The sequence below is a fragment of the Castanea sativa genome, chromosome 6, assembly GCF_040712315.1.
Source record: "Castanea sativa cultivar Marrone di Chiusa Pesio chromosome 6, ASM4071231v1".
NCBI lineage: Eukaryota > Viridiplantae > Streptophyta > Magnoliopsida > Fagales > Fagaceae > Castanea > Castanea sativa.
Window position 1 is genome coordinate 36,966,997 of NC_134018.1, and position 14,476 is coordinate 36,981,472.

The 14,476-nt window shown below is 35.6% G+C and overlaps 1 protein-coding gene across 1 annotated transcript in view; it reads left to right on the top strand.

Moving 5' to 3' along the window:
* LOC142638646 (two pore calcium channel protein 1-like) overlaps nucleotides 1-14,476 on the top strand; it is a 38,563-nt gene that overhangs the window by 10,769 nt on the left and 13,318 nt on the right. The window contains exons 8-12 of the mRNA XM_075812692.1: nucleotides 1,990-2,095; nucleotides 2,296-2,373; nucleotides 7,451-7,512; nucleotides 11,544-11,616; nucleotides 14,346-14,411. Of these exons, the coding sequence (XP_075668807.1) occupies nucleotides 1,990-2,095; nucleotides 2,296-2,373; nucleotides 7,451-7,512; nucleotides 11,544-11,616; nucleotides 14,346-14,411 (385 nt within the window). The remainder of the gene's footprint in view (nucleotides 1-1,989; nucleotides 2,096-2,295; nucleotides 2,374-7,450; nucleotides 7,513-11,543; nucleotides 11,617-14,345; nucleotides 14,412-14,476) is intronic.

Genomic DNA, 14,476 nt, shown 5'->3' on the forward strand with positions numbered 1-14,476 from the left:
CAATCTAATTGTACAAGGGTCTTCCATGTGGCACACTCTGTTCGTGATGGCACAACTGGTTGATTTATTACTGCAGGATCTTTTGCTATCAATAGCTGCCAGAATAGTTGACAGTGTATAAAATCTTTAGTATTGTCATCAATTCGTAAAATAATGTCATTCCTAAATAAAAAAAGGGGAAAAAACCTGTAAACTAAGCTGGAAACTGAACCAAACAGGAATCACAGCATTAAAATAAGAATCATGTCCGCTGTTACAACCTATTCCAGCAACTCTGGACCCAGCTTATAACCCTCAAGGAAACGTAAGCTAAGATCGTTACACACAATTACAAACTAGGAAATTCCAAAGATGGCTGTGTGTTGAATGTAAACCAACTTTCTGAATTTCTTTGGTCATTGAACTTGGATTTTCCTGAATTTGTTGCTGCCTGTGTCATGTATTTTCCTTTTATCTGAATTCATGCGTGTATTTACTTTAAGAACTTTCATTCATTATACTAATTTGAATGTTGAGCATTTTCCAAGTGAAGAAACTTATGCAGCCTTAGTACTACATGATTGTTTATCTTTTCATTTATTGTGTTCTTCATGTGATTATCATTTGAGAGTTAAATGATGTGCCTAGGCATCAGCATGAATATTATGGTATAGAATCTAAGCAACATAAGAGAAACCCATTAAGCTGCCAAAAGATTAGATTTTAGGATACCACTGGCAGTTTTTCCTTGAAGAATTTAGTCTTGTAAAGTTATCTAATCTTGAACTGGTTCGAATCTTGTAGGTGTTTATGGTTTTTTATTACTAATGTTACTGTAGTGGTCATCTTGAGGTTGCTCCGCTAGTACGAAATTGAGTGATTTGGTAGGGAATAGTATTTTTAATATAGAATTCCAAATATTGGAGTGCTGAAACAAAATCAGAATATGACACTTGTTATGTGTAATATATATTTTTTATTTTTTGATAAGTAACTTGTTATGAGTAATATTGTTTAAGTTGGATAGGTGATTGTCATCTTCTATTGTGGAGTTAACCCTATAATTGATACATGTGTATTAGGGTTTATTAATTTCTAACCCTAAGCTTGACATCTTGGTTTTCATGGTATTACCCATAATCGACCATTGCCTACTACATGGTATCAAAGAAACTATGTAAATTGTAATAACTTATCTCTTTTTAGGGGTTTGAGAATAGAATTTCCATCTTGAAGGTCAAATCTCCTTTTGGATTGCATTTACTAATTTTTACATTAAGCTTTATTTGTTCATGTAATAAAGGGTGTATTAAAGTCCTACTCCTTGGAAAGCTATTTCCATATTCTTTGTAGGGTTTCTAGCAGGAAGGAAATAGCTGGACTTTTGAGAGTATCTAGCTATCTCAATATAAGCTCCCCCTCCCTGGTATAAACTTAAAATTTGTTTGATTGGCTGTTTGCCTTATGTGGTATCCTTTTTCTGTTTTTTTAGACTTTTTAAATTTAGGATTATACCCTTCTTTGGGGAAATTCCGTATACTTGCCTTGCACTGAATTTGTTTGTCCATTTTTTGCCATTTATAGTTTCATAATTCATTAAATGTGGCCAGGAGTAGAATGATTAGTACATATTTAAGATGAGAAAAGTTAGCAGTAGGGGTGGTCAGTGTAGGTCAACAACCTGGAGGGTATCAGAATTTGTTTCAAAACCTTGAGAGAAGTCCTGTCTTATTATGGTAAAATGTGCCATTGTTACTCTTCAAAACATCAGAAGGCTTTCTGTAATTTGCCCACCCTTCTGCCCTTTTAAAAGCACTTATAGTCCCTTAGCATTTCCGGAAGTTTTATTATTGCTTTACTTGTTCAGTTTCCACATTTATGTAATATCCTGGGGACTTGTTGGAACCATGTCACATCTCCATGGTATTTCTCTATTTTGAAGTCTTAAAATTTCTGTTGATGACATATAAACCTTGATCTAACGTATCATCAATTTATATTGTCTTGAAGGGCTTCTCGTTGGTTTGTTCTGTTTTTTGTTCTTTACATCCTATTGGGGGTTTACTTCGTCACCAGCTTGATTCTTGCTGTTGTATATGACAGCTTCAAAGATCAGGTATGGTTTATTTCATCTTCTTAAGCTGCCTCTAAGCATGGACAATAAGACACAGCTATTGTATCTGTGTTCATCTATTCATTTCAGCTGCTGGTATATTTATTACTACTTAATGTTCAAGAAACAGCTATGTTTAGTTTCTTCTTGTTTCCTCAGGAAAGAATACAAATGCATATGTTCACATCTCTTATTTGTTGTAGCTTGCAAAACAAGTTTCTGTGATGGACTCTACAAGGAGACGAATCCTGGAGAAAGCCTTTAATCTCATAGATAAAAATGTAAGAACGGTTTTCTCTACAGGCTAAATCTTCTCTAAGCATGCTTCAGCAACAAGCTTTTCCAATTTTCTTGATCTGCTTCTTTTGAATGATATGCCTTGCTTATGTCTTTGATTAAAAGTTTCATCTCTGTACTTTGTTTTTGACTTTGAGACAATCCTATTTCGATGGTACTCTTTATACCTTTTTGATAAGTTAATAGTACTCTTCAAATCTTAAAAGGAATTTTTGCTTCCAGACTGGAGGGAGATATATTCTTACTTTTAAATACAAAAGAAAATAATATCTGTCTTATGTCTTCTTTGAAATAACATCACTGGAATCATAATGTTCAAGGGCTTGGATTATATGTAATTTATATAATTTGAAGGAGTGTTGTGGCAAACAATTAGCTGCTATTAGGAAGCAGACCAACAATTTAATTTGAGCTCATGGATGGTCAGACACATTAACACTAACACCCTTCTTTGCATGAATTACTGCCTGACGGTAGTGAAGGAGTGAGCAGGCCTTGCACATGTAGAACAAAAGTAATTAATCACTGGTGGAGATTAAGGATTTCCAATCTATCGGTTTGATTACTGGGGTTTATAAGATCCTTTCTTGAATAGGTTGAAAATGGTGCTAGACAAGAGGGTGCTAGAACCCCAAAATGCCTTTGTAAGAGGGAGACAGATTCTAGACTCTCTATTGATTACCAACGAATGTTTAGATTGTCACATAAGGTACAACATACCAGGGGTTTTGTGCATGTTAGATTTGGAGAAAGCCTACAATCATGTGCATTGGAATTTCCTCTTGTATATGCTTCAAGGACGTGGGTTTGTTTCTAGGTGAAGGAAGTGGATTTTTCCCTGGTTTGTTTTTCAATGCTTGTGAATGGAATCCCAAGTGGCGTTGTTCAAAGCTCATAGGCTAAGACAAGGAGTGCCTTTATCCCCTTTTTTGTTCATCATTGTAATGGAGGCGCTTAGTAGGTTGTTGGAGATAGCAGCGGGAGGCAATTACATATCAGAGTTTTTAGTTGGTGACCTTTTTGCTAATCAATTAATAATCTCACATCTTCTATTTCCGGATGATACTTTGATCTTGTTTGGGGCTCATCTAGAGCAATTGTCTTGAAAGCAATTTTTGTGCAGTTTCAAGTTATATCTGAATTGAAGATAAATTTGTGAAAATCCGAATTGGTTCTTGTTGGTGATGTGTCGGATATTGAAGCTTTGACCAGTATTTTGAGATGCAAGGTAGCTTAAATTCCCATAACATATTTGGGTCTTAGGTTCCACTTTCAAAGAAAAATCTGTGTGGAATAGCGTAATGGAGAGGTGTTTGGCTGGTTGGAAAAGAATGTACCTTTTCAAGGGGGGCTGACTTACTTTGATAAAGGGCCCTTTATCCAACCTTCTTACTCTAAAGCCTTTACGAATATGGTATATTCTGGATTATTGAGACCAGGTGGAGTGGATAAGCTAATGCTAGAATCCTTTCACCGGAGGTTTTTTGAAATTAGATCCTATAAAGTGTTACACTCCATAGCTCAACGGTCTTTTCCATGGAAGAATCTGTGGAAACCTAAAGTGCTAACAAAGGCCAGTTTCTTCCTTTGGGAAGAAGCATTGGGGAAAGTCTTAACTACTGATAACTTGCAAAGGCATTGGATTGTTGTGATTGATTGGTGTTGTATGTGTATAAGAGGGATGGGGAAACTACTGATCATTTACTTCTACGTTGCCCTGTTGCTAGAGAGATGAGGAATATGGTATTTTCACTATTTGAGATTAAATGGGTCATTCCAAGAGGTGTTGTGGAGCTCCTAGCTAGTTGGCCTAGCAAGTTTAGCAAGCACAGCAAAACAGTGATTTGAAACATGATCCCTTATTGCCTCATGTGGGTATTTGGCGGGAGGGGAATGCCCAAGGGCTGTTTGGTTTTTTTTTTTTTTTGTCATAACTCATCACTTCTCATTCAATTTTCGTCACTCATCACTTAAAATATCCCAATTTCCTATACCCCACCCGTTTGGCACATGTTTTCAGCTTCTCATCACACAATTTTTTCTACATTTTGTGGGACCCATACTTGAGCACCATGTCAGGCATTCCTGTTAGCCTACCCACCTCACACCATTTCGTCATTTCCTTTTCCCTTTAGCCCCCCAATACTCTCCCAAAACCAGAGACTTCAACCTCATTTCTTTATTCTTCATATCACATTCAATATTATTTATTTTTACTTTCTCAAAAAAGAAAACACTTTATTTTTAATTTATTTCACTCCCTCTTTTTCTTTGTTATTCACTGTCTCGCTCTTCACCATAGCAATGCCTATCTTCCCTGTGTGTCTCTCTCCACCACATCACAACAACCATAGCTCACTACCACTACAACCACCGAAAATCACATGCCTATAATCATAAAATCGCATACCCATAAAATCATAAAATCTCACAAACCTAGAAAATTCATTAGCATCCTCGATCTGAGAAAATTTATTAGCATCCTTGAAGCAACCAATTTGTTGTCCCAATCGTTGATTTTTTTTTTTTATGGGTTTGAGATGAGAAAGACGAAAAGGAAGAAAAAAAAAAGAAAAAAGAAAGAAAGAACTGATGCTTGCAACGAAGAACAGAGAAAGAAAAGTTTGTTTCTTGATTTTTTTTTACGGGTCTAAGATGAGAAAGGCAAAAAGGAAGAAAAAAAAAGAAAAAAGAAATAGAAAGAACGAACTGATGCTTGCAGGGAAGAACAGAGAGAGAAAAGTTTGTTTCTTGATTTTTTTTTTTTTTTTTTACGGTTGTGAGATGAGAAAGGTGAAAAGGAAGAAAAAAAAAGAAAAAAGAAAGATCAAATTGAGATGAGAAAGGCGAAAAGGAAGAAAAAGGGGATGAAGTGTTCACCATTGTGTTCGCTGGTTTGAGCTGTGGCCGCTACAGGTTGGATGAGGTGACATGGCGGCGCGGGTTGGCTGAGCTCGGATTGGGCACTACGTGCGTGAACTGAAGATGGGAGTATGGTGATCTGCAGAGGCTTCAGTTCATGTGAGGACTTTCTTTGGTAGAAGATGGAGTATAGTGATATTGGATTAGAGAGCCGTTGGATTTGTTGTGAAAAGTAGCGCCTGGCATGATGTTTCTCTGACCGTGGGACCCATGTTTGTTGTTTAATTACCAAAATGTCATTGAAAACTGAGTTTTGGAAACTGAAAACATCTAAAATCAGAGAATTGAGTGATGAAAACAAAAACTAGAAACATCCTAGCAGGGTTTTTGTTATGGGACCCACATATTTTGAGTTATGAGTGGTGAAAACAGAGTTATGAGTTATGGAAACAGCAAATCCAAACAGCCCCTCAGACTTTTGAAGGGAGTGAGACCGATTCCTGACTTGAAGCTTTTATTCCTCAAAACTTTTTTTGAGTGAATAATTGCTTCAAGTGTTTATACTTTGCTTCTTTGTCTGATTTACTTGATAGTTGTACTTTTCATGCATCTTTTTGATTGACTTTTTGCTTTGTCCGTATTACACTGTCTCTGTATGTGGGTTCATTGTACTCTTTCATTTTATTTTCAATGAAGTATTATTACTTATTAAAAAAAGAAAAGAAAATAATTATGAGTGGGGAAGTTTGGATGACAGGTCCTTCTTGCCTTATGTGGTATATTTGGAAAGCGCGAAATCCCCTTACTTTTGAGGGAAAGGAATTTCCCTTGCCACATCTCAAATTTCTCTTTTTAAAAACGTTATATGAGTGGACATACAATTCCTCTACCCTCTCCATGACTACATTCATGGGCTTTTTAGATGATTTGCCTTTCGGTCGTTCAGGTTTATATTTTTTATATTTTAAATGCTCTGTTTCTTCTTGTTTTTCTGCCATTCTTTTGTGTACATCCCTGTAATAGGATAGTGCTTTTTTAATGAATTTCTATTACTTATATATATATATATATATATATATATATATATATATAAATAAATAAAAGTTTTTGAAGAAATTTTATTTGAGCCCTCAATAGCCGCTTGTGTTATCCTTGGTGCTTATAGAAGTACCTCAACATTTGAGGTTAGGAGTTCAAAGTTCAAAGCACCCTGTGTTTCACTGGTATAACATTTAGATTTAAGGATAAGGTAACTCTTTCTGCCATGTGCAATGACAAATAATGAATGCCCTGGTATAGAGTGAGTTTCAAAATTGAAGGGAGCAAAAGGGCAAGAGGAAGGCCCAAGAGGAGATGGATAGATTCAAGAGGCCGTGCTAAAAAACGATTTCCAAGAATCTAACAGAGGATGTGGCTCTAGTTAAAGCTGATGATTACCTTGGTAGTCTTTTTAGGTGTTGCATTGAATGTAAGACCCTAAATGCTTATGAAAGCTAAATGAATGGTACAGTGCCCAGCCACTTGATGATGAAACTTTGGGATAGTGTTTCAGAAAACTATAGTTAAAACAGAAGGAAGAAAAAATTGGTGGATGTCATGCCTTGGAACTGGATATTCTATTTTCTTTGACAAGTGTAGATTTTCGTGAGTGATAATGCTGAAGGTGTTTGAAAGACATTTATTTCGAAATTGTCACAACAGTCTGTTTCCTAGCCAGAAATAAATGGTAGGAGAGGCATGCCAATCTCAATTACAAATTTTAAATTAAGAGTTTATTTTGAGCCTTGTTTGTGGCTGTAGTTGATGGAGCCCAGGAAAAGGTTTCATGGAGTTTATTGAATGACATTGTCTATCTAACAAGTTTTTGTATTGTATGAAAGACAATTGACAACACCTGTTGAATCCGTTGACATATCAATAGACATTAACATGCTGGTGCTCTCTGAATTTATAGTATGTATGAGTTCACACTTAGATTGAATGAGTTATAACACCCCCACCCAACCCCCCTGTTTTTATTTTTCAAAATACAGCCCTTGTGCTGTCATCCTTGTTTTATGGCATCATCACTTCTTTTTTTTTTTTTTTAAATTTTTTTTATCATAATGATTTTGGTTAGTTTTTTAAATATAGTTGCATTTGTCATTGTTGACATTACATTTTTATTTATTTTTTGGCCCCTTTTTTGTGCTTTAACAGAATCATGGATTTCTTGATAAAGAGCAATGCATTCAACTCTTTGAGGAACTGAATAAGTACAGGTATTAATGGCACCACTATCTTTAACATGCTTTAGTAGTTATTTTATTTTATCGTACATTGTTGAATGTTTTTTGAAATTCTATTGGTTAATAGGAAGAAATGGAAGGCTCCTGTGTCACTGAACATGGCCCTACGCAAGATAGCCTTCTCTCTTAAATAAATAAAAAAAGGTTTCAGGATACAATGACACCCTAAAAAGCATGGGGCAATGGAATTTTATACAGACGTCTGGTTTTGACTTTTTGATAATATTTTTTCACATTTTGTTGTAGCTCTTCTGCTCGGAACTTCTTTCTTTCATCTTTTACTAGAGGGATGTGTGAACAGTGCATGCCAGTAGAAAGTAGATAACCCAAAGAGTCTGGCTTTGGGCAGGAAAATATATAGTATGTTAATTCAATGTTTTTAAAAGTGCTGCAGGCAGGAACCATAAGTTCTTTGGAATCTACTATACTGTCCTTGGTAAGTTGCAAGAGAAAGAAAGGACAATAGGGTTGTACTGGGGCACAGGAAGCATCTCAAATGATTGTGTAGATTTTCCGGTCTACAGTTTTTCAAATTACAATGATAGGTTGTGGTTTTTTTATTGAGGGAAATGATCTTGAAAAATATGACTAACTCAAGAAGAGGCTTTTCTGATTTTCCGTAAATGAACTTGTAGGTGAACACAACTCATGCGCACACATGGAATTGAATTTGTGATTCCGCTCTCCTCCCTTAGGAGAAGGAGATGCCATTTGAGATCTTTTATGAGTTTCTTTCCAGTGTATTAATGGTGGGGGTGGGAGTGGAACACAAGTTCATACACTTGTAGTTCAAAGTAACTTATCCAGGAGTGGGAAGCGCTCAGTTGTTGTTATTTTGAGAAACTTTCATCCAAATTATTCTGCGTTTTCAGATTGGAGATTCTTGTGCAATTGTGCCTTTCTACCTACTCTTAGTTATCCAATTACAATTTCCTGATTCCTCTGAAAAGACGAAATCGAAATTAATATCCTTATTTCTTGCCAATTTATATGATTGGTATTATCATTACCTTCATTATGTGTGTATTGCTGATTTTGAAAGTAAAAATGCACAAGGAAAACTGTAGTCAAAGCTTTAATTGCTTTCTTCAATCTTTATTCTACATCTACGTGTTCTCTCATCTAACATAGATCTAAAACCATTATCAAAACTCTTAAATAAATAATATCTGAACAGCCTCTCGATCTTCTGTTGTCCCATTATGGAAGTATTTTTTTAAGCCACTTAAAGTGTAAGGATAGTTTATGTTTGAACCATTTATTGAATCGTTTTTTGAACCTTTTATTCTAATAAATGAAGTTTAACCGTAAAAATGGGACAGACAGTGATATACCACCCTAGAATTGAGAAAGGATCTAGGAGGCAGCCTGAAGGCAAGATATCCCACAACCACTAGCTGTTGCTTTTTAGCCTTGACATCCCTATAAGCAGACAGGTAGCTTGAAGAAGCTCCAGTGAACTACTCATCAGGAAACCCATTATAGAGAAAACTGAGAGAAAACTTTCTGGTTGGAAACATTTATATTTGTTGAAGGGTGATAGACTGACTTTGTTAAAAAGTACTTTTTCGAGCTTTCTGACCTATTATCTATCCTTGTTCACTGTTCCTAAATTTGTGGCTGATAGAATAGAGAGGATTTAGAGGGATTTCTTATGGGGGGTGTAAGAGGAAGAATTCAAACACCCATTAGTGGCTTGGAGCAAGATTTTCTCTCCTATTGAGTTTGGGGATTCAGAGGATTGGGGTTTTTAATAAAGCTTTACTAGGAAAATGGTTATGGTGCGTCGTGAATGAAGTCAACCATTTGTTGTGTCAGGTAATTGCATCCAAATATGGTTAAGACAGAGGGGGTTGGTGTACTAGAGTTGATATAAAGACTGATGGTTGTGGGTTGTGGAGGAGAATTAGTGCGGGTGGGGAAATCTTCTTCACACCTGCAGTTTATGAAGTGGGAGATGGCAATAATATTTGATTTTGGTACAATCCTTTGGGAGTGGGCACCTTCCTCCAAAGGATCTTTACCCTAATCTGTTTGTGTGCTCACGCCTCGTGCAAAAAAAAAAAAAAAAAAAAAAGACTAAGTAACCCAAATCTTCTTCATTTGGTGATTTCCCCTTTTGCCCTTTTGTTTTGTCTGTGTGTGCATAGGTTAGTGATTTCCCCCTTTTGCCCTTTTGTTTCGTAGGCGTGTGCTTAGGTTAGTCCAACTTCTTTTTAAAATTCTCTTTTATGAGTTTTAACTTTTTTATTATTCTTTTTTCATTATTTAGGTAGACAATAGATATATGTATATATATATATTGGCTAGGCTTTAATATACTTACAATAGATTTTTTAACAATTATTTAAAAACAAATAATATTTTTGTTATAAAACTAATTTTGTAAACTTTGAAATAATATATATATATATATGTATGTATGTATGTATATTAAATTAATTAATTAATTATAAATGTATCCCTGCTGCACCCGTATCCTAATTTTTTAAAATTTGCCATGTCACCGTACCCGTATCAGTGCAGTCCTAGCTCCTAGGTAGTAGCTAGAGTTTACAATTTCATAGAGCTTTTCACTATTGGGAGTTGGGGGATGTGTTTTCCTTTTTTTAACTTCTTTATTCTAAGTTTCCTAGGGGGGAAGAAGATAATAGGTTGATTTGGAGTTTGACTAGTAGTGGTTATTTTTATGTACGTTCCTATTATAACTATATTTTTGGCTGCCTTACGGCTTCTTTCCCATGGAAGAGCATTTGAAGTGTAAAGGGCCCTAAAAGGGCGTTGTTCTTTTTTATGGGCAGCAGCTCCAGATTCTTACAATCGATAACCTAGCTAAGAGGGGACTCCCCCTGGTTAATTGGTGCTGCATATGTTGACTGTCGATGCTGTGGGGAAATTGTGGAGCATCTTTTGCTTTATTGCGAGTTTTCTCATGGATTGTGGAGTGAAGTTTTCCTGATGTTTGGGATTCAGTGGGCGATGCAAGAAAAGGTAGCATCTTTTCTGCTTAGGTGGCAGGAAGCATTCCTCAAATGTTTGGAATTTGGTACTAGCATGTTTGATGTGGTCAGTTTGATGGGAGTGCAACAGCCCCACTTTTGAGGATGCTGTGAGCTCTATAGATCATTTGTAGTCCTTGCTAATCCGGATTTTGTTTGATTGGTCTCGGGTTTGGGGTTTTACGCATTGTACTTCCAATTCTGATTTCCAATATTTTGCTATAATTTCTATTTGATTTGCTTGTAATTGTTTTAAACACTGTGTGTTCATCATCGTGAACACAAAGTGCCTTTTCTTTATATATGGAATTTCTATTTCTTATCTAAAAAAAGAACTACTCATCATTTTAATCCTTTTTTCAACACTGGATCTATGATCTAACAAAGAAACTACTAACCTTTGCATTTCAAATGTTGTTGCATTGGTTCTTTCCTCAAGAGATCAGCTTTTTGTAGAATTTCAAGGTTCTTGTATTTATCATAGGTTTCATTAATTGTGCTGCTAGCTTGTTGATGCGGGAAGCACAAACAAAGATTTATTTTAATTTAGTTTTATTTCTTATTGGAGTCAATTGAATTTTATTTTAGGCCCTAGTATTAAATTAGGTTTGTTAGTATTTTTATTTAGTCTAGAGTATTTTTGTAATAAGTCAATCAAGGTTACCTATGTTAGTTAGACTTTAGTAGTCGACATAACAAGGTGTTGGAATCTTTTTGAGGAGGATTATTTTGATGAACAAAATTTCAGTTGAAATCATCCCAATGGTCTAGTGCCAACTCTAGCCAACCCTAAGTGCTGACTCCAACCAACCTTAGGTGCTGAGTCTAGAAGTTTTCTCATGCTAGGTGCTGATTACTAGAAAGTCTAGGTGCTGACTCATAGTTTCTCTATCTTTATGTTTCTAGTTATTTACTTTTGTTGTTGCATCGGTCTGGTTTGTGCCACGTCACTTGTGATGTTGATTTTGTGAATCTTGAAGGATGTCTTATATATATTTTTTGTAGGACTTTGCCAGAAATATCAAGAGAAGAATTTGAGTTGATATTTGATGAGCTGGATGATAGTCATGATTTCAAGGTATGTCCGTTTACTTAATCTCTTGGTTAGACTAAACTAAATTCTAGTGATATTTATTTTTATTTTTTATTAGTGTTCAAAACTTTTCGTTGTCATCTGTTTGAACAATCCATCATTGGTGTAAAAAATTTTCATTTAGTCATTTTGCTAAATTTAATCATTTTTGTTTTTGGTGTCATGGATATGTTTGCTGGCAAATGTATACAGCACCTACTAATGCACATAAGACTTAGATATTTAGTTTGTAATTTTTATGAATATAAGGAAGAATACACTTTGGTTGTAGAGTGCTTCTTGTATTTCATAACAAGCAGATTTTGTTTCCATTTTAGGCAAGATAACATCCTTGCCTCCCATATCTAGAAATACATATAAGGAAGGCATTTGGTTTGGGTCATCTTTCAAGATTCCTTATTCGAATGCAAATAGCTCAAGGGAATTTGGATCCCCATAAAACCCCACTTCTACAGGAATATGGATTTACTTGAAAAAAATGTGGGTATTCACATTCCCAAGACTAGGATAGTCATCTTTTTTTTTTTTTTTTGGAGAAGTAAGAAAAAAAGGAAACTTATTTTACAAAAGTGACAATGATACCCCTTTTAATACTCTCTGACTATCCAAAGTATAACTTTTTCATCTTACACATTCGCCCTCCTATCTTTTTCATTCTGTGTCTGATTTGTTGCTTTGCCACTCTCTCTCTCTGCTAGAACACGATTGCTTGACCGTTACCACTGTGGTGAGTATTGCTCTTCCATGCTTAGGTTTTCTTTAATCCAACGCATTTTTTACGTTTTAGATTTGTTATGATATCTCAATTTTGATAACCTTTTTGGGAAGTATGCATGGCCTAGACTTCAATTTTGAGAACCAGCTTCCATAACCCATTGTAGTCTTCCTGCATTGTCTCCTTCTGGGACTGAGATATATTTTGCTCTAGTTTTATTTTAGATCATTTTTATTTTATAATATAGTAGGGATAGAGAATGTGAGATTTACTTTTTTTGGTTTAATTTTGTATTCTGTTGTTTATACTGTTGGTTCCTAGACAATATTTTGCATCTAAATATTAATGCACCTTATGCTCAAAAACCTAAATGCTGGGGGGGGCATATCCACCCCCTATCAGGAACTTTGTTTATTTTTAGTGCTTAGTAACCAGATCAAATTCTTTTATTAAAATTATTAGTTGCCTAGACATCCAAATAAGTAAAAAAAGGTGATCCTTAAATAAGTTCTAACCTTATGATAGAGTTTCATTATCCATTCTTGCCTAGACCCTAGACATCGAGAATCAACACTTTGCTATATGTTATTGATCTCTAGCCTTTTCTGATTACTGATTAGTGGTGGGACCTAAATTTTTCTGTTTTGTAATAAGGATTAAAATGTGTAAGGACAAAGTTAGGGACAGAGATGTCACTTTCCCTTTTCTGGTACTGGGGATGGAAGCCTGGAAGAAGGATGAAACTTGCCCTTGATTGTTAGAAGAGAAGGATGAAACTGTGATCCTCGATCTCTTCCTGAATTGGATCAATTGGATGATACATAGTGGGGCTAGGTGAAACTTATTCATTCTTTTTTTCCCCAACTACAAAACTTGAAAACTGGTTATCTACTAATGTTTCTTCCTTTCTGTTTGCTTCGTTCACTTTTCTTCCTTCCTGTCTTGATCTCGCTTGGTGGTGCCCCTCTCGGTGATTGTTGACTCAACATTGATTTCGTGCTTGAGTTGGAGGGCCCCCCCTCCATCCATAATCTATTAGACTAACTTATAGAAAAAAATTAGATTTTAAGGTTATGAGTTAGTAGAGTAGGTGTTCAGAGGGAGCGGCCTGCCTCTCTTCCTTCCTTTAGTAAGTACTAGAGTAGTAGATGCGCTTAGTTACCAGTCACTATTCCTAAATAAAGATAAGGAACTTCTTCCCGATCTGGCTTTCCTGGGTCACTCTGCAAAGATGAAAGATTCCTCTTCTGAATTAATGGAAAAGTGCCCGTGCTTCCTATCCCGACATTGAGGAATTCCCCCCTAGGTTGGAAGCTGACTGATCAGCTCGAAAGAAGAACGCAACGAATTCTGAATGATCAGGAAGGGCTGGAATGAAGAGGAATTTGTATCATTTCAAATCCCTATTCTTATTGAAGAGAAGGAACGAGAAAAACCGAAATATTCCTAGTGTGAGCTGGGAGCCGCCCCGAAAAGCGAGGCCTACTTCCAAATTCGCTTTCAACAACGTCAACAACACCACGAAAAAAGTAAACTATGGTTTCCCACTGATCTGAACATAGAGGCTTCAATAAAATAAAATTTTGACACCCTGATATTAAATTTTGATCTTCTAGTTGTGTTGGAAGGGTAAGGAAAATAGTGTGATAACTCAACCTGCTACGTCATTCACACAGGTCTACCATTTGCTTACCACTGCATGACCGTTTTTGCCTTTGCTTGAGATTCAATGTTCTCACATCATTTATCTTTCAACAACAACAATTCTAGAATGCAAATCATTACAAGTGGTAAATAGATTATTTTTGGTCAACAGGATTACAAGTAGTGCAACCTAATAATTTGAAAGAACAACAAAATTTGGTTTTTCTTTTCCTTGTATTTTAAACTGTTTTTTACTAGAGATGGACATTGTAGAATAAAAATGTTATGGTTACTATCATTTGTTGTATGTGTATTTTTCTGATTTGTTTGCTGAACTTCATCTTTTGACTTGTAGATCAACTTAAATGAATTTTCTGACCTTTGCAATGCCATTGCTCTAAAATTCCAGAAGGAAGAGTGTGTAAGTCCGAAATACCCTAGATCTGAGTAAGCTTCTTTTTGAGTGACAAAGAGCTTTATATTGCA